This window comes from Octodon degus, unplaced genomic scaffold, assembly GCF_000260255.1.
Source record: "Octodon degus isolate 3935 unplaced genomic scaffold, OctDeg1.0 scaffold00081, whole genome shotgun sequence".
NCBI lineage: Eukaryota > Metazoa > Chordata > Mammalia > Rodentia > Octodontidae > Octodon > Octodon degus.
In genome coordinates, this window is record NW_004524657.1 from 8623898 (window position 1) to 8644183 (window position 20286).

Consider the following 20286-nt stretch of genomic DNA (forward strand, 5'->3'; position numbering starts at 1 on the left):
TCACACAACTGTTTATGGTGTGGTTTTTACAACCACAATCACACTTATGGGACGAGTTCATAACTTGGCTCCATGTGTTCCTTGATGAAGACAGCACACTGTTGTAATCATGATAATTTCAAGTAAGGTTGATCTTCATCTTATATTTTTATAGGTTTATGACTGATTTCTTCACCCCCAAAGGGAATGCACCCAATTTTAACAGAACAGTGCAGGCCACAACAGCAGAATGAGGCCCCATGAACACATAGTCATGTCTTTTTAATAGCCCATACCATAAATTTCCAATTCCCAGAAGAATAAACTTGGTTACACAAGACTAGAGAGAGAAGTACTTGAAGCATGAATGAAAATTCTATGACTAAAAAGTAGACGTTAACAGAAAAATGAGGACAGAATAGAGCCTGGAATAAAATCAAGATAGGCTCTGTATGACAAATCTAGACCTCTTTTTCTCCTGGCATAAAGTGAAAATATCTGATCTGAAGAAATATTACATTTCTTCAAAGTTGTACTCAAGTGATTGAATATGACAAAGATTACTATTTTTAACTCTGAGTTGTAACTTAAAAAGAGTATTTTTGGCGGCTCACATGCTTTGGCCCGACCTAGAGGAGGGCAGTATAGTTTCCCGGTGCTGCGGAGACCTTCACCCAGGTCAGCTCCCCTCCCTAGACCTCTCCTCTCTGCCTACTAGGCCCTTCAAACCCAGAACCCAGCATTTGTGGACAAGGTGAGAGCAGGTGCACGGATGGTGGTCATGCAGAGGAGACTCCTTTCTACCAAGATGATGGAAGTACTGACAACTGACTCTTAGAAACTGCTGCACCAGCTGAATACCTGGCTGTCACAGGAAGCTGGGTGTCAACCACAGGTCTGTGGCTTAAGACTCATTCAGTCTGCACATGATGATGGTGTCAGAATGACTGCAAGACTAAGGAATTTTAAGGTAAATGATCTTCTTAGTCTAACTCATTTCTCTGGCTTTTATATGGAGACATTTTCTCCAGCTGTGAATTTACTGAACAGATTCTAAAATGAAGGTATAGTCCAAGCACCTTAGTTTTGTTGGGCTGAGCTGTGTTTATTTGGATGCAAAATCAAAAGAAATGTCCTATGGTAACTGACTTGACATAAATAAGTCAGTATAGGTTTACCATTTCACACTTGATAAGAATGAAAGATTGCACTGGATAAAGCATATTGGAAAGTCAAAGCCACTACTTCAATTACTATAACTCCATGATTCATTCATTCAAGAAAACTTGCCATTTGGAAGGAAAAATAGCCTAAATTTTAAAAGACTAGAAGCTTAGCTTAAGGCATGTAACTGCACAATCTTATTTTGTAAAGCAACATCTTCTGTGTTGGCCTTATCTATCATTGCATCAGCCATCGAAGCACAGAAGTACTAAAATAGAGTTAACAGAAGTAGAACATCTTCAGAAACATTCCAGGATAAATGGCAGAGATCTAAGCTGCTGGCAAGAGCCTGTATCCATGTGTTTAAGTGAATATTCATCAAGCAACTGTTTCAAGTCAAATGTTTCCAAGTTGGAAGTGGATTATTTCTGGGTGTACTGCAGGGCAACCAAAGCATAGTTACTAGAGTAACTTACCTTCAAACAACTCCTGAATTGTTTCCTTAATTGTTAAATTCAGTTGTTAGTCTCTGTATAAAGAAAAACATATCACTTTCTTATACAATTGAAGTGCTAAAATATTAACTTCAAAATAAATCAACTGGACTTGGAATAGCAAAAGGGAAAAAATGACTCACCACTCTAGTCAGTTAATATTCGAAGGCATTTACTATATATAAGGCTCAAAACCATAAGGAAAGCAGCTATCTAATCTCTGATATGGTAACCAGCTCATTAAATCAGCAGCTTAGAAAACAACAGCCTCTTTAATAACTTGAATTTTTAAAGTAGCCGGCAGTAGTGGCTTTTTAATTGTATATTTTGTTATATGAAGCCCCAACCTCTAGCTCATTTAAAGTTATAACAGGACCAAAAGCTTGATCACATATGAACTAATTTGAGACTGTTAGCTTATGAATGTAATCATTATGAACTTGAGAAAATCATTATACCTAGAGAAAAAAGTAACACAGAGCAAACGATATCTGCTGGATTTCTGAAAACTGCCATTGTCTCAACATATGCTCTAGCAACTGGAATATTAGAAAATAATTATATTTTTTAAATTTACAATTTTATGCAGTCACTGCATATATGCTATGTTTTTTCTATTATTTTTAAAGAGATAAAATAGGGGCTGGTGAGATGGCTCAGTGGTCTAAAGCACCTACTTAGAACAAGCTTGGCAAAGCACAGAGACGCAGTTCAATCCCCCAGCACCAAATGCCAGCCAGCCCTGCCCCCTGGTGGGCTGAGCTGGCCACACACACACACACACACACACACACACACACATAAATAAATAAATAAAATTTAAAAAAAAAAAGATAAAATAGTATAAAGAATCAGAAATGATACAAAGTATTTTGTCATCTAAATTTATTAACTTACAGTAATAATTTATCTTCTCCAACTCAAAACTAAATATTAACATTTAACATCTCTATATGACTATGAAACTTAGGTATAAAAAATTTACCTATATAACAGCTAGTAGTAAATAGACAAACTTTTGATAAATTGGGTTTTTTTTCTTCTTTACAGAAATACTACTATTTCAGCAACAACAACAAAAAAAAATTTCTTTGGGGTCAGCAAGATAGCTCAGTAGACTAAGTGCCTGCTCAGGCAAGCACAGGGACCAGAATTCGATCCCTGCCCCCAGGTGCACTGAGCCTGTGACCAAATCCAGGCGTGGTGGCGAACACCTGTAATCCCAGCACTGGGGAGGCTGAAAACAGGAGGATTACTACAAGTCTGAGCTGCATACTACAACCCTATACCCAAAAAAAAAAAAAAAAATTGTTTGAATTCTTTCTTCACAACCCTGAAATATGGATTCCAATATGTTATCACTGATTTAAGTTAATGAAGTCTCAAAACATCACAACTAGATTAGTAACATGTTCTCCAACTTGGAAAACTGCCTAATTAATATAATGCTGTAGTAGGATTGTTTAGATTTTAATTCATCTGTAAAGTTAAAGCCATAAATATAAAACAATACAAAAACCTGAAATGGTGAACTGTGAATCATTTCTAACATTTACCCTCCTATATTATATTTAGATGATATTGAAAACGTTAACCTACTTAATTGTTAATTTATTTTTTATTTCTTTATTTTTTTGTGGAACCAGGGATTGAACTCAGACCCTTTCGCTTGCCAGGGAAGAGCTTATTCCACTGAGCCATCTCCCCGGCTCTAAATGTTAAATTATGAGTTTTACATCAAAACCAGTATTTTACACATGTACTTTTTAAAGGTGTAATAAGGGTTATATATACTATTGATAATGTAATAGTTTCTTGGTACTTATAAAGTAATAGATAATTTAGTGATGAGAATGTTATTGCATATGGAAACTGCATTTAAATGTTACATTTTTTATTAAGCCAAAATACAGAACTAGTGAAGTTTGCTATATTCACTGAGCTTTAATATTTCTTAAAAAAGATATTTGTATTGATAAAAAAATTTTACGCAATGTCTTATTCCATTAAAAATGTTCTATTACATTATATAGTAACTCAAAATCAATTTTTACTCTCAAAACTCACTTTATCCTAAGTTCTTGCTAGATGAAGCACTCTAGAAGGTTTTACTATGAACTGTTTCTATAAAACTGCCCTTGCTTCTATTCTCTTTCCCCTAAAAGAGTAGAATATATTTTCACAAATTTCCATACTGTGTCCTAAGAAAAGTAAGCAGACACCTCCATTAAGTATGAAATTGCTGAGGTAGTATTTAGAATTCCTCTGAGCCACGTTAATGTTGTACAAAGCTAACGTTAATGTTGCAGAGCCTGAAGCCTGAGTTCATCCAGAATGGATGTAACCAGTTTTGACATCATGTTACAGATAAAGAAGCACTGAAAAATAAATCAAGGAACTAAAGTGTATTTTCCCTTTAACTTTTTGTAAACCATGTTTTGCAGATAGCTTCAGTTTTACCAAAGGCTGATACATTTCAGTATTTTGAGTTGGCAGAGGTAACCTAACCAACTACCATTAAATATGGTACTAAAAGATATCTTTCAACAAAATTATTAAAATGCAAAAAAAAAAATAGTACCTTCTGTACAAATATTTCTCTGGACACTAACAATCCTTTCTTTTTTCTCTCACTAAAACATTCTCTCTCTTCCTCTGACCCACTCTCTTTCTCCAGTTCCCCCATGTTCCCAAAGAAACTATTCTTACAAGAATATTAAAATTGTTTATATGCCCACAAAAGACTCAGGAATAATAGCCCATCCTTTGCAGAAAGTTTAGAAGAATCCTGGATACCCAGAACTTTATTGTATGGTCTCATCCTAAATGTGCAAATCTTGACTTTATTCTTGTGACAGCTTCCAAGTAAGGAGCTAACAGATGAAAGCTTGACACTGCAAGAAGTAGATATTCTTAACACTGTGATCCTCCAACAACTAAAATAATATTGCTCCATGTAATTGCAGATAGGAATAGGTAATGTGCCATATTAATAAGGAAAATACTGTACTTCCAGCACTAAAAAAAAAAAATTATTTTTGTTAATTGTAGAGGTAAATTTTGGTTTTATTGGTATTCTATCATTCTGACAATACAGATGAATATGGACTAAGTATAGATCTCAAGATAAATATATTTGAATGTTTAGTTGCAGGGCTGACTTACATTGATAGTTTATAAATATCTACGTAAATCAGTTACATGCTGAGTGTTAATGTAGCAACATTTGTCGAAGAAAAAATGAACAAAACCCTGTTTTAATAAATACATTTGGTAAAATTTGCACTAAAGTTTCTTGATGCAGCAGTGATCAACAGCCATTAAGAATTTCTTTGCTCAAATAAAAAAAAAGAAAAAAGAAAGAAAGTAAAGTTCATTGGCTGTGTCTAGCAAAATGTTGGCTAATAATAAATGCAGTTGAGTACACCTTATCTGAAATTCTTGGAACCAGAGGTGTTTCAAATTCTATTTTTTTTTTTTTCTTTTGAGACAGGGTCTCATTATGCAGTTCAGGCTGGCCTTGAGCTCACTTTGTAGTCTAGGCTGGCCTCAAACTCACAGCAATCCCCTGCCTCAGCTTCCTGTCAGGATTACAGGCATTTGCTATCAAACCCAGCTAAAATTCTGGATTTTAGAATATGTGCAAATTTGAAATGAGATATCTTGGGGATGAGTCCCAAGTCTGAACATAAGAAATTCACTCATGCTTCAAGTATACCTTACACATGTATGTTATGTTTGACTGTGCTCAATGACATGAGGTTAGATTGGAATTTTGCCACTTGTTTCAGACTTTGGAGCATTTTGTATTTTTGAAGCAATTTTATCTGATTAGGGAATTTCCCTGAGCCAAAATAACAAACAAGGTAACTATATACTTGTTAAAGAAGGAAGAAAAATTAATTTAAGTATTAGTTATATGGTACGAATAAGGGCATCATACAATTAGAAATTTATAAGAATGGCTCATGTTTCTTAGGGAAAATAAATCACACCTCAATATAATGAACTGGAAATATGTTTAATATAAAATGTTGATATTCTCAAAGCATTATTTCCACATGAATTTAGGAAAATGAATTTTAAACATTTCCAAAACATAATAAAGGACAGTGGTATCTTCGAAAAACATACAAACAGAAAAATTAAGAAATCACAAGATGATTTACATACTTGCTTCCCCAAAGTAACATGTACAAAAACTTAATAGTTGCCTACAAAAGTCTCCCCATCCCAATACACACATAAACTGGGAATGAAATATGCAGATATAACCACCTCTATATGAAATCCCCAAAACAGAAATATTTGCAATAATATAAAGATGGTGATAAGATTAACGAAAGCTAAGAACAAGGAGGCCTGTGTGATGACCTCAATTCAGATTCTAAAATCAGATGTTCAGACATTTAGTTTTATCTTAAACTGCTTTTGCATCAGTGCTTTACATACAGTTACAATGTAAATCTAAGAAATGTTTAAAACACATTAAAGTAATATTCTTAAAAAAAGTCTTAGCTGAGAAAATACAATATGATCACATCTCCCTCAAAATATTCCTGATATCAGAAGGTTCTAAAGTTTTCAATCATATATAATAACACCATGATCACATAATTCAGTAGAACTGCTACCTGAATATTAATAAAATATTAAGTGCCATAGGTTTAAACCGTAAGGGATATCTTAGGGCTCTAAAAACTACCATTTTAAAAGATAAAAGAAATGAGAACAATCTGGCTTTGCAAATGAATACTGCATAAACAGTTATAAAATTATATATTTGGTTCTAATAATAAATAGAACTTTGGAAGTATTCTTTTGTTAAAATTATGAGGACATCTATACTTACAGAAATTGTGTATATATGTTCTGGGATAATGTAGGAGTAGTGAATATTTGTACAGCAATACCTCAAAAAAACTAAATTTACTAAATATATAATTTTTAAAAGCTTATTTCAGACAGATAATTTTTGTTCCAAATTTTACCCTGAACAAATTAACTAAATTCTCAGATTCCCACATGACATAAAAGAAATGAAAAAAGAAATTAAAGCAAAATAGTTTCGCTTAACAGTAGACAATAAGCTGCGCTTTGAAAATTATCATCTTCCTAAGATTATGAATGCCTTTTTTTATACTATACAGAAGGGATGCCGTAAATGGCATTTTCTGAAGCCTTGATACTAAATTTCTTCTTAAAAATACACAGTATTCATACTGCATGCTTGAGCTGCAAAGAACAGAACTACAATATTGACATGACTTGTCAACAGATCTGACAAGCACTGGGGCTGGCACCAGGGAGGACTTAACTCCCATCAACACCCAGGCATGTGGAAGTAAAGATCACATAGTTGTATTATCTACAAAAGCATTCCCACATTACATATGCTATTGCATAATCCAAGCATATTTACTCAGAAAAATATCAAATACTTATGAAATTGTAATTTCTATCCCCATCATCCCCATCTGCCCTCCCTCTGGGAGTCCAACAACTCTAATAATATAGCTTATGTTTTTAATAATGTTCAATGACTTATTTATAAAACTACTGGAAGTTATTTTTTTCTCAGTGAGCTAACACAAATGCCAGTAAGCGGCTTTCCAATAATCTTAGAGAACATATGTGTCATATTTGTACAGATTAACTAGCTACTGCTGCCCTTCTGTTGCTGTAAATGAAGTTTCAAAATAAGCTCTCGAATATCTTCCCGTTTGGTCTTTATTACATGTCGAGGAAACCATTTCTCCAAGTGAATTGGAAGTTCAAAGTTAACAATAGGATCCTAAAGAAAACAAAGAAAAAGAAAAATGCGTTCAACAGTATAATTTCCAATTTGTTTTAATTTCATTTATGCAAGAAATGAAAGTGCGGACGGGGGAGATGGCTCATCCCCCCGTGGCAAGCGCAAGGGCCTGAGTTCAATCCCCGGTTCCGCAAAAAAACAAAAAAAAGAAATGAAAGTGTATTAACTTTTTTAAAACAGCTTTACTGAGATTTAATTTACATGGTATAAAATTTCACTAAAGTATTCAACTGGATTTTAGTTTATTCCGAGTTATATAACCACCATCACTATCAATATTAGAACATTTCCATTAATTTGCTAACTACTGAACATCACAATTATACACAAGTGACAGTGAACCTTTTTAGAGATAAATGCCCAAACTGCAATCCAAAACTGATGCATTGGTCACTTAGTGCCAACAGTGCTCCTATGAGCACTGGTATCCAATGACTGGCTGTTGGGGTAAGGGTGGAGCAACTTGATTCATGTGCTGACAGAGAGGGTTCTGCATGCCCACTGCAGCACATGTGCCAGAGGTTCACCATCACTCTACAGTATACTTGTTCTGCTACAGTGCATGTTTAAGAGTTACCATAAACAGAACTGGTAAAAAAAAAAAAAAAAAAAAAAAAAAAAAAAAAATGAATGATTCAGCATAACTCAGCAGTCAGGTTGACTTAAACACAACTTCTCCCAACATCTTAAAATTACTTTAAATTAGTAAAGCAAAAAGAAAGCCCCAATGATAAAGATGATAAAGGATTTCAGAAAAAAAAAATAGAAAAGGAACTCACTCTGTAGCCCAAAATGGTCTCAAACTCATGGTGATCCTCCTGCCTCAGCCTCCCAAATGCTAGAATTACATGTACTACAACACCACAAAAGGTTATTTTTCAAGTGTAAAAAATAAACCATGTCATGGCATATACCTATAATTCTAACACTCAGGTTGGCTGGGCCAAAGGATCACCAAGAGTTCAAAGTCAGCCTGAGCTACATAACAAGACCTTGTCTCAAAAAGCCAAAAAAATTAAAATAAAATGAAATTTTCCTCCAAAGTACAAGAAATAACAATCTAATTTGCTTCAAAAACTGCTACATGGTCCATTACATTAAGCTTAACCAGGAAAATACAAGTTGCAAATGTAAAGACATTTCTCTGGATTTACATTTTAAAATTTCTAGAGAAATTATCCCTATAGTATGTTTATATATGTAATGAAATTATCAGAAGTCAGCTGTGAGGATTTACATCTTGAAGAAGGAATTAAAAGCTGAAGGATTCTAGGAGCAAACGGTCAGTGGAGATTTACTGTCTAGTACTTCCATTAGAATTAATAGTTTTTTGTTACAATTTCAAGATCTATGAGTATTTAGTGGTCTTCCCCGGGTGTGTGTGTGTGTGTGCGCGCGCATCTATTTTTAACCTAAGCCTTACATTAGTACACAAATTTGAGAAACACAAGATATAGATTTTTAAGCTTTCTATCCCAGGAATGTCATATGGTACTTCATCTTGTAGTTATAAAATTACCTAACAATATTAGAATATAATATATAACAAGGCATACTGAATATTCTAAACAAAATCAAATTTATTTGAAATGCCTTTCAGTGGGCTAGAGTCATCATTCTATGATGAAGTACCAGTGTAGAATAAAAAAAAGGGGGTAACCCAGCAGATGTTTATGGTTTCTATTAACATGTACCATCTTTTACTATATAGCATCATTCCTTCTTGATATTAAAGATACCAAAAAGTTGTAGTGGCATTCTATAACGCTCATGCTTTGAAAGTACCTTTAAGTAGTCTCTAAACAGGTTCTTGGCCACAAACTCCCTAAGACCTTTACCTATCTTTATTAATAACACTGTAATGTGTGAACTAAGGAAATGATAGTTCAAAGGGAAAGGAGTGATTCTTTGCATAAAGGTTTTTCTCTTGATACTATCACAACTCCTATCAAATTTCTATGAACAGAAAATAACAGCTATGTTTCTCACTGAGCTTTTTAAATAAATGGGTCTTTTAGTTGGGGAAAATTCTCTTTAAATATTGTACCTACCCTATTCTCTTTCATTCCTTCCAATTCTCTGATAATTTAATTGGCCAGAAATTTGTCATACATGCTGGTAACTGTGAATGAAAAATTTATCTTCACCTACCTCAAAGAAGCTTTCCACATACTGCAGTAAATATACTCCACAATCACTGCTGTTATCCTGTTTAGGAACTTTAGGGCACAGGTCCACCATGTTTGTTTTGCTGAACTCACGATGAGTTTTTCGCTTAACTTCCCATTCTACTTCTAAATATCTGAAATAAGAAGTGACTTGAGTAGAAATCTATGAGTTTGCAATACTTTCACAAGGGCAGAAAAACACTGATAGATGTGTTGCCTCAAACTAAATTTCCAAAGACAGGTCTTTAACTGCAAAATACATTCATATGAAACTGCACAAGTGCCATTTTAATGAGAATAATGCAACCTTCCTCTAATAGCTTTTTAAACTTTTTTTACTCTTTCATTTATTTTACTTGGTACAGGGTCTTACTACACAGCTCAGCCTTGTAATAATCTGTCTCTCTTGTAAGGATCCTGTCTCTGCCTCCCCAGTGCTGGGATTATAGGCTTGTGCCATCATACCCAGTTTTGGTGGCCTGTACCATACAGCATGTGGTACTTGGAATCAAACCTGGGTCTTTGTGCTTGCCAGGCAGGCACTTAAGACTGCCAAGCTTACTCCCTACCCCTCCGGTGATAATTTTGATAATCACTAATGTGTAATGCTCCTTTGTAAAATTATGTGTTTTGTCCAATTATGAATACAATTTCTCAATTTATTCTTGATATGTGAAGGCTTCATTTAAGTGCATATTAAAATGCAATTCTTGATATAGTATTTTCAGTAATCCTTAAGACAGTTTCAAAATTAATGAGACTTTAGATAACAGAATGACATTAAAATTGTTATCACTTACTCCCGTAAATTCTGAACTGTGTTTTGTACAGAAGCAGCTTTCAAGGAGTCTAGAATGAGAATACATGGCCTAAGAAAAAAAAGCAAAGAAAGAAATAAAGATGTGTAAACTTGTACTAGGTATAGCGAAATGCATAAAAAAACTATTATCAAACAGCACATACGTACCTTTTACACATTTTCTTTGGAACTGATGTACTCAACTCGGTACTCTGAAATTAACATAAATTTTTGTGACATCCAATTAAAACTAAAATACATTCATATTTAGTTACTCCTTAAAAATCTTTCAAAACAACTTTAAAATTAAAATTTCAAGCAAGAGCTATTTTCATCATCTGAACTAACTTCATTTTTAAAGAATTCATTGATTTATTTCCTTAAACTGATAAAATAGTAGTTTATATACTTTTACATTGGTCTCAAGTATTTACAGAGCCTTAACAAGGCCTAAACAATCTGGAATTTGACCTCTATCTACTACCTCTATCAACACCTCATACAATGACAAAAAATATAATTTGACATGTCTCTCTATACATTCTCTAACTGAACTAATAATCATTAGTCACATTTTTTTCCCCTTGGACACACATGAAGAAGAATATTAACCTGTGCTAAGGGAAAAGGATGGGAAACTGTACTACTTGTTGATGACATTTTTCTTCATGAATTTGAGAAAACAATGGATTCAACTTAATTAGACTTCAGTGCAGACTTTTTTAGTACCTTTATTTTCTCTTCTTAGTACCTTTAGTTTTCTAATGTACATACTGAACCTCTAAAAGAGGAAATTAAAGCAAGCTAAACTAACATAATGAAACTTGCAACTTTTCTTCTTCTCTTTTCCCAAAATTGTCAAGGAATCATCAAAGAGCACAATTTAATTGCAAGTCATTAATATCCCCCCAGTCTGCTTAACTGTGCCCTATCTTGTATTTAATATTATGAGTTCTTCTTTTACATTTGTAAAGAACACACTTACTTGGGAATCCTCTGTATTTGAAGATAGTGTTGAAGTATTATGTAGATCATGGTCTAAAAGGAATTAGAAATAATGAAGCAATTAAGAAGCCCTACTGTAGGTTCAACACAGATAATTTATTTTTTTAATTCCTTTATTTTATTTTATTGAGAAACAAATATCAATGAGACAGTTTCAAAGCTGATTAATAGGACAGTTTCAATAATTAATATATTGTACATTGTTATCTTAATGCTTATCCACAGTACAAGAAGCAGACAGGATATCCACTCCAAACACTATTACTACTAATCTTTTATTCTTATTGAATTAAGTGAAAGTATCTGTATATCTATCCTAACTATTCTGTATATACAAATACAAAATGGTCCTTCCTTTGTATCCCCTTTTTTAGTTTAGTCCTGTCAGAGATGGAAATTCTATTGGCATCTAAATATTATAGGTGCTTGAATTCAGCAAAACAATACAACACAGCCCAGCAGTCCACAATAGTAGTGGGTTATCCACAGGACTGGCAATGTCCGAAACTGATGACTTGAGCCTTCCACAGCTCAGCATATTAACATGGCTTCACTTTTCATACCTCATTTCTACACTTTTCAGCTCGATGGTTAAGACCAAGACAAAGCAAGACCTATATAACAAGAAATGTAACTTTTGTATCTGATAAGGTCAGTGAAATACCCTCAGGATTTATCCTGTAACCCTGTACTGCACTTTGTAGATCCTTTGTCAGTGTCAGCCACATGGATGAGTCACAGCCATTACTTGACCAATTTGCTCTCTGTGAAAGCCTGAGGGAAAGTTTTCTCTCCATGTGACTCTCCTTAGGCATACTATACATCATCGATCACATTCCTCTGTGGCTCCATAATCTCCTTCATCAGAAAATCTGGGGCACAACTGAGTTATATGTTATAGTACTGGTTCTCCTATGTCCTGAGTCTTCACTGACCTTGAAAGGCTAGGGCCAAAATGTTGGCTGACCTTGCAGACCTTCCTTTTCTCCAATTTTTGATCTGCAAATTTAGATTGTTAACCCTCCAGAAGAGAAGCTCATTATTACTCTGCAACATATGCAGTTCGGTTTACCCTATCTGTCTAAATATCAAACATCTTAGGCATAACGTGGAACAGGTATTTTCCATCAAGTATTGACGCAACACAGATAAAATACAGAGGGTCCATTTAATTTTTTTCATGATTAATGTTATAAATAGAATTCAATAACTAAAACTGATGGTTTGCTAGTATGAGACAACATATAATTCCTGTGCCAAAACCTGCAATAACAGTTAGCAGGGCCAATTTTTGTAAGAAGAATTTTCAAATGTCTATTTTTTTAACATGGAAGATAGTTAATTTGCCTAATAATAATTTTTCCATGATCATATAATTTACATAAGTATACTTCTGAAGCTGAAAAGAATTAAAGAAAATTGAAAATAATCAGTTGTTTTATCAGCTTTTCTTTCTTCCTAGCTTTTGGGAAACATTAGTGGAAATGGCTATTAGCAATTGTGCTTGCTACTTAGACAATCATTATAAAACACTTAATGTTTATATTTTTTTCACAAAGCAAGTAGGTATAGTTGCTTGCTTAATAGAGTTACAACATAAGCAAAATCATGAAAGTTTAAGAAATCCTCAATGATCTCTCAAATACTAGTTTAGAAGAAATACATTAAATCATATTAAGAAAAAAAAAATGGTATGTCAAGCCACACCTAAAGATCTATGACACAAATTCTTAATGACGTTAGCAAAGGTATTCTTTTAAAACTCTATAATAAAACTCAGGCCCTTGCGCTTGTCAGGGAAGCGCGTATTCCACTGAGCCATCTCCCCGGCAGCAACATAATTTAAGAACAGTATTTTCTCTATTCCTAATACTAGGTTTCATGAAAATTTCAAACTTTTTATTCTTTCTTCTAGTAAGTTTTATAATATACAACTAAATTACTTTTAACTCCATATTATTGCCCATAACTATTTTACTATTGTCTTTGTTATTAAAAATGCCATCTGCTTTAACAATATCACCTATTGTTTTACTATCTTGTTGAGACTGCTCAGATATAGTTTGTGGGAAATCTTCATACACAGCTTCTTCTAACCATGGAAAACAAATTACTGCAAGATACCAGTGAGACCTGTTGGGAAAAAAAAAAAATAGTCTTAATAACATGAAAAAATCTAAATATTACAGAATATGCTCAAGAGCTACAACTAAGAAAATAGAGTATGAAAAATTTTTAAGACATCCGTTCCAGTATTTGATACAATGTAGAGCATGTGTTCTAAAACTATTAGCTATTTCTTTTGTTGTCCAAAACCCTTTTAATAAGATGAAGTCCCATATGTTGATTCTTTGTGTTATTTCCCATGCAGCCTATATTTTGTTCATGAACTTTCTGACTGCACTTAATTAGATCTTCAAGATTTCAACTTATTTTCCTCTTCCAGTAAATTCAGTATTTCTGTTTTAGTAGTTAGATCTTTGATCCATTTGGACTCTAGTGCATGGTGATAGAAATGGTCTAGTTTTAGTCTTTAGCATGTGGAAAGCTAGTTTTTCCAACACCATTTATTAAAGACACCATCTTTCTTCCAGAATGTGTTTGTAGTTGTGTCTGCATCCTCTAATCTGTTCCACTGATCCTCAGGTCTGGTTTTTTTGTTTGTCTGCTTGTTTTTGCCAGTACCATGCTGATTTTATCATAGTAGTTTTGCAGTATAATTTCAAGTCAGGGATTATGATGTCTTCTGCCTTTCCTTTGTTGCCCAGGATTTCTTCAGATATTCTAGGTCTCTTCTAGTTCCAGATGAACTGAGTGAATTTTTTTCTAGTTCTGTGGAGTATACTAATGGTATTTGATTGGAATTGTATTAAATCTGTGTAACAGTTTTGGGAGTTGGGCCATTTTTATTATGTTTGTTCTTCCTATCCATGAGCAAGAGATATCTTCCCATTTTTCCATAATTTTTGATCTCGTTTTTCACAGTATAGTTTTCAATGAACAGATCTTTTACTTCTGTTAGATGCCTAAGTACTTCTTTTTTTTTTTGGAGGGGGGGGGGTAAGAATGCTATTTTACTACTGAGCCATCTCCCCGGCCCAGGGAATGCTATTTTAAAAGGTGTTGTTGGGCTGGTGAGATGGTTCAGTGGTCTAAAGCACCTACTTAGAACAAGCTAAGTTAAGCAAAAGCACAGGGACCTCGGTTCAATCCCCAGCACCACATGCCAGCCAGCCCCCACCCCCCCCGGTGGGCTGAGCTGGCCACACACACACACACACATAAATAAATAAATTAAAAAAAAAAAAAAAGGTGTTGTTTCCCTAATTTCTCTGTGAGTTTGTTGCTTGTATACAGGAATGCTATTGATTTTTGAGTGCTGACTTTGTATCCATCTGTACTACTGAATTGCATTATTATATCTAGAGTTTAGAGGTCCCATTTGACTCAGCTATTCTCCCAGAAAAGTTAAAAATATACCACAGCAATAAATATGCACCCATAATTACAGCAGCATACTTTGTAACAACTGTCTTGGAAACAACCCAAATGCCCATTAACCAAGGAATGGATAAAAAAAAGATGTAGGTATTTTTTATATAAAGGAATACTACCCAGACATAAAGAAGGATAAACCAGAGATTTTTACAGGTAAATGAATACAACTAGAGACCCTACTCATAAGTGAAATACATCTGATGCACATATATAAACATCATATTGTCTCACTAGTGTGAGAAACTGAACAAGTCAAGAACCAAATCGCACAATAGATATTGGGAATAGGAAAGAAACTGTGCATAAGAAAAGAAAAACTGTGATGCGAGAAAAAGGAAAGGAAGGAAGGGAGAAAAAATTATACACACACACACACACACACACACACACACACACACACGATAGTTAATAAAGTTATATAGCTAGTATCTTTTAGTTTATTAAAAAGAAAAGCTGGGCTGGCCAAATAGCTTAGCTGACTAAAGCACCTGCGAGCAGGCACTGGGGCCAAGGATTCAATCCCTGGCCTTGCTGTGCCAGCCCGGCCCTTGGGGCATGCTGAGATGACAATTGAGACTGGGCATGGTTGTGCACGCCTGTAATCCCAGCTCTTGGGAGGCTGTAAACAGGCAAATCACTAGGAGTCCAATCTAGTAAGTGAAACCCTGAACACCCTGTAGATTCTTCCCAAAAATACAAAAAAATAAATAAATAAAAGGCTGTGCTAATATTGTTTGAACAATATTTCATGTCTATATCTTGTACTTTGTACAGTTATATTCATAATAGTTGTTCAATGTATTAATTACTGTTACTCTCCTACTAGCCTGTTTTGAAACTGTTTTAGTGTTGTTTTAAATTTTTTTCTCCAAAAAATAAAATAGAACTAAATATCCAAAGTTACCAAAGCTATAAATAAAATGGCTTAAAATAAAATGTGAGCAATTCAAACTTTATTTTTTAATCTTTCATTTATTATTTGATACAGAGTCTCACTATACAGCTTGGACTCCCAGTGATCCTCTTGTCTTAGCCTTCCTAGCACTGGGATTACAGGCATGCACCACCACACCAAGTTTCAGTGGCTGGCACAGCACAGGTGGCATTATGGGGCCTGCATGGCATGCATTTCTGGGGACTTAACCCAGGTCCTTGAGCCAGCTAGGCAGGCACTGAAGATTGCTAAGCTATCTCCCCAGTCCCTAAACTTTATTTTTATATAATCAATGTTTTGAGAACTTGCTATGACAAATATACATAGTATTACCTTTGTTTTTGTTGGTTTTGTTTTTATCTTTTTGAGACAGGATTTCACTACACAATACAGGCTGGACTTAAATTCACTTTGCAGCTCAGCCTGGCCTCAAGCTTGCAGAGATTCTCATGCATCACCCTCCTGAGAGCTAGGATTACAGGCATGTGCCACCATACCCAGCATAGTTTGTTCTCTTAACTATTTAAAGATTCATCCTAAATCTTCTGGATCTTTAATTTAGAAAAACTTTCTTGAATTACAAAATATCAGTGTTGTAGTTATGACAATCTTCTACCTACTCTCATTTTTCCCCCACTCTATTCATAATATAAACATTTCCAAACTAAATTCCAAGATAAATAACTGTTTCAACAATTTCCATTAAAAACTTAAAAATATTGCCTTGGATTTATATACCCACACTTGTTACTGATTGTTAACCTAAAAACACAATATTTTTCTGAATTCTCTCCATTTTTTTTTAAATAATCAAAAATACTCACGATTCATTTACAGGTACAAAGATGTAATCTTTATTAAAAATGTTTATGTGACGAGTCCATGTTCTTACTCTTTTATGTCTTCTTTGTGCCATTCTGGGAATATGAAAAGTAGATGATTTATAAAAGTTTAAAATTTAAGATACAAACTTCAAAAGCCCTTTTTATATACTCAAAATATTAGGTTTAGTTAATTATCTTCAAAATATATAATTTAACACATTAGAAACAGATTCTTTTATTACCTTTTAGCTATTCTTAAATTTGATCACTAAAAACAATAAAACAGAAAGAATAAAGACAAATTTATTAAATACTCTGTAGATTCCAAATTGACTCAGCAACTGAGTATAAACTTATCTGTATCTATTCATTTTGCATAGTTCCACTGACCAAATATAGTATCTGTGATGAAGTAGGTGCTAAACTTTAACGAAGGAGAAAAGAAACAGGGCTTCTCTTTTCTGAGTTTTTGTTGCTGTTGTTGAGAGAGGGAGATGGAGAGAGGCTTTGTTTTGAGACAGATAATCCAGGCTGGCCTGGAATTCATGATGTGGTCCAGATTGGCTTGGACTCAAAACTCTCCTACCTCAGCTTCCCAAGTGATTTTTTCCTAAAATTTTATGAAACTCATTTCCCTTTATGCAAAAGAAGTATATGGAAAAGGCTCAGTGTCCCCACCACTCACGCCATCTTCCTTTTATTTCTTCAACGAAAGTTTTTTGGGTTCCTAAAAATAATTAAAAATATCTACACTGTCTTCCAATAATTTGCAATATGATACAGGCAAAAAAAAAGTCAACAGATGACTAAAATATAAGTGTTACAAGGACTACAAAGGAATTGTGTTAAAGAACTCCAAACTGCTACCTGGAAGAGAGAGAATACACACACACGCACGCACGCACGCACGCACGCACATGCATACACAAAATAGTTTCTTTTTGTTTTACCTACGTTAGGGATGTTATATCAAACTAAGTTTAGATATTTAAAAAAAGATTTAGAGGGGCTGGGGAGATGGCTCAGTAGAATAAGCGCTTGCCTGGCAAGCACAAGGGCCTGAGTTCAATCCCCAGTTCCACCAAAAAAAAAAAAAAAAAAAAAAAAAAATATATATATATATATATATATATATATAGATAGATAGATAGATATATTATAAAGATTTAGAAAGAAAATGATGTTTTCTTTCCTACAACAGATACATTGCTTTGTTTATCTCATTATATCAATGTTCAACAGACTTCCTGATTATGCTAATCTTGACATAGGACAGAAAAAAACAAAAGACAGGTAGAAAAGAGACAAGGAAACTGAAAGCTATACTTTTAAGACTGCAACTTCTGGGTCTCAACTGAAGTTACTCAAAGAGATACATATCACTTTCTTGGCGAAATTTAGGTTCCTTCCCTTCCAGAAATATTATACTCAAAAATTCCATATGAATATTGAAAACTACCTTAATTGAGAAAGTAAAGAGCAGGAAGAACCTCTTCCTAAAATAAAAGAACAGGTTGAGACAACAAAGAATATTTAAATTATCTTTCTAAAAGCAAAACAGAACAACTGTGCTCATATCTGTAATATGAACCATTACACTTCTGGGAGGGGGTGGTTATCCAGGGTTTCCATACCAGTAAAAAGAAACAAATGTTCCCCACTTCAGGAAACAATGTGCCTCACTCACTTCTTGGAGTGCCTACACTCTACTCCTGAGAATACATTTAAATCTCTGCCTAATAAGCCCTTCTTGTGTTTCTTACTGATACATCCTGAAAATTCTTTTTCTGCAACAGTAGTCAGTGAACCTGTGGATCACACTGCATGTTTAGGATGGGTTAGATTTCATATCTAAGCTTCAAAAATCTCACATCCTATCTAGTGGTAGCTTTATTTGGTAATATGTCAGAATGGTGCAGGGAAGATAAAGAACAGTGGTGCCACAACATATCTTTTTCTCAGTTCTTAACACAATACAAAACTCTTAAATATCTTTTAACAATTCTCATCAGGACTGGTGGTACACACCTGTAATTCCAGGACTTGGGAGAACTGCTGACCTACATAGTGAGTTCAGCGCTAGTCTGAACTATACAGTCAGACCCCGTCTCAAAAAAACAAAACGAACATATTTACAAACATACATTACCTGAACAGTTCTCAAAATTCAGTAATAGATATTTTCCTTGGTAATATACCAGCAAATGAATCCTGAGAAAGGTCAACTACAAGCCTGTATTTTGAGTAACTAATATATTCTGAACATTGAGTAAGGCACAAAGGACAAAGTAGAAACAAGAAAGATGAAACTTTCTTGATACCAGAAAGACCTTATAATGAGAAACTTGATACCAGAAAGACCTTATAATGAGAAACAGCAAATCCTGCTATTTTCTTGTTTTACTATATTATCTCTGTAGCCATTGTTGTAGGCAGCTGAGTCAGACAGAAATATTACAGTCAGATATGACTAGACCCTCAAAGGAGACAGTATGGAAGCCAATACCTTGCAACTGTGGGAGAGAGGGGCAGTTCCACTGTAGGCCAAATTTCTACACAAATCATTAAACAAATATACACACATACCTCCCTAGGGATGGATATCAGGGAATGATATTTTAAACAGGAATTTAAAAATCATCTTGCAAAAGCTAGGAAGAGCCACTAACCCAATTCCCCTCCAGGAAAAGCCCTTGTTCTGTATTCATGTCATCATTATGTGACTTGCTTCCTCATTTGATCTTGATTTAATCAATTTTACCTGAACAATTATACTTATTGTCTGACCATAGTTTTGTCCCTTCTTATCCCCATCTTACAACTACCAATCTTTTCCCCCTTCTTAGACCCACCTCACCCCATAGTTTTGCTTTATAAAAGCCCCAGAAAAGGCAAAGTCCTGGGCAACTCACTTAGGTGCCCTTCTGTCTCTCTCAGACAAAAGCTTTCTTTTTCCCACTAAATACAGTATGCTCTTAACTTTCACTGTTCCTAAAATTCATTCTTTTATTTTAAAAACATGAACTCATCCCAGATATCTTTCAGGTTAGGAATCTCTTCCCCCTATATCACTATGATATTTGTTTGCTTATTTATTTTCTGTTTCTCATTATGAGTTCTACATGGCATTTCATTATAGGTACCAAATATGTTAAATTTTATCAAATATATTTAATAAATCTTCCCCTTCTATATTATCAGGAATATTTTTAAATCACCTTTAGGCCTGTGTGAGTCTGTCTCTGTCTCTGTCTCTCTCAGATAAGACAAGAGTTACAGTATTTAGATCAGGGTTTACAGCCAGGCAGGTGGAGGTGAGTTGGTCAGATTAGAGATTTTTTTATAAGAGTTTGAGGGTATGGAAAAGGGTTTTAGGCAGAAATGTGATTATCTAAAGAATATCAATTCTGGATGGTTAACAACCTAAGTTTGCAGACCAAAATTAGAGAAAAAGGAGGGCTACAAGGAAAGCCAACATTTTGGCCCTAGTCTTCTAAGGTCAATTAAGACTCAGGACAGAGGGGAGGCCGCAGCCGGGAAAATGGCGGACCAAAAGGCGGGAGAGGAGAAGCCTGAGAAGTCGAAGCGAGCTGGAGCCGCCGGAGG

The 20286-nt window shown here is 34.4% G+C and overlaps 1 protein-coding gene and 1 pseudogene across 3 annotated transcripts in view; one reads left to right on the top strand and one right to left on the bottom strand.

The window, feature by feature from the left end:
- The first annotated feature begins 787 nt into the window (after positions 1–787).
- LOC101575331 lies at positions 788–1609 on the top strand (annotated as a pseudogene).
- A 4043-nt stretch (positions 1610–5652) lies between these two features.
- Positions 5653–20286, bottom strand: part of Senp7 (SUMO1/sentrin specific peptidase 7) — a 219917-nt gene continuing 205283 nt past the window's right edge. For all 3 annotated transcript variants that reach the window (XM_004636590.2, XM_023721306.1, XM_023721305.1), the window contains 7 exons: positions 16681–16773; positions 13448–13557; positions 11405–11457; positions 10588–10631; positions 10421–10489; positions 9604–9754; positions 5653–7431 (listed from right to left, as the gene is read on the bottom strand). In XM_004636590.2, the coding sequence (XP_004636647.2) occupies positions 7294–7431; positions 9604–9754; positions 10421–10489; positions 10588–10631; positions 11405–11457; positions 13448–13557; positions 16681–16773 (658 nt within the window). In that variant the 3' untranslated portion in view covers positions 5653–7293. The remainder of the gene's footprint in view (positions 7432–9603; positions 9755–10420; positions 10490–10587; positions 10632–11404; positions 11458–13447; positions 13558–16680; positions 16774–20286) is intronic.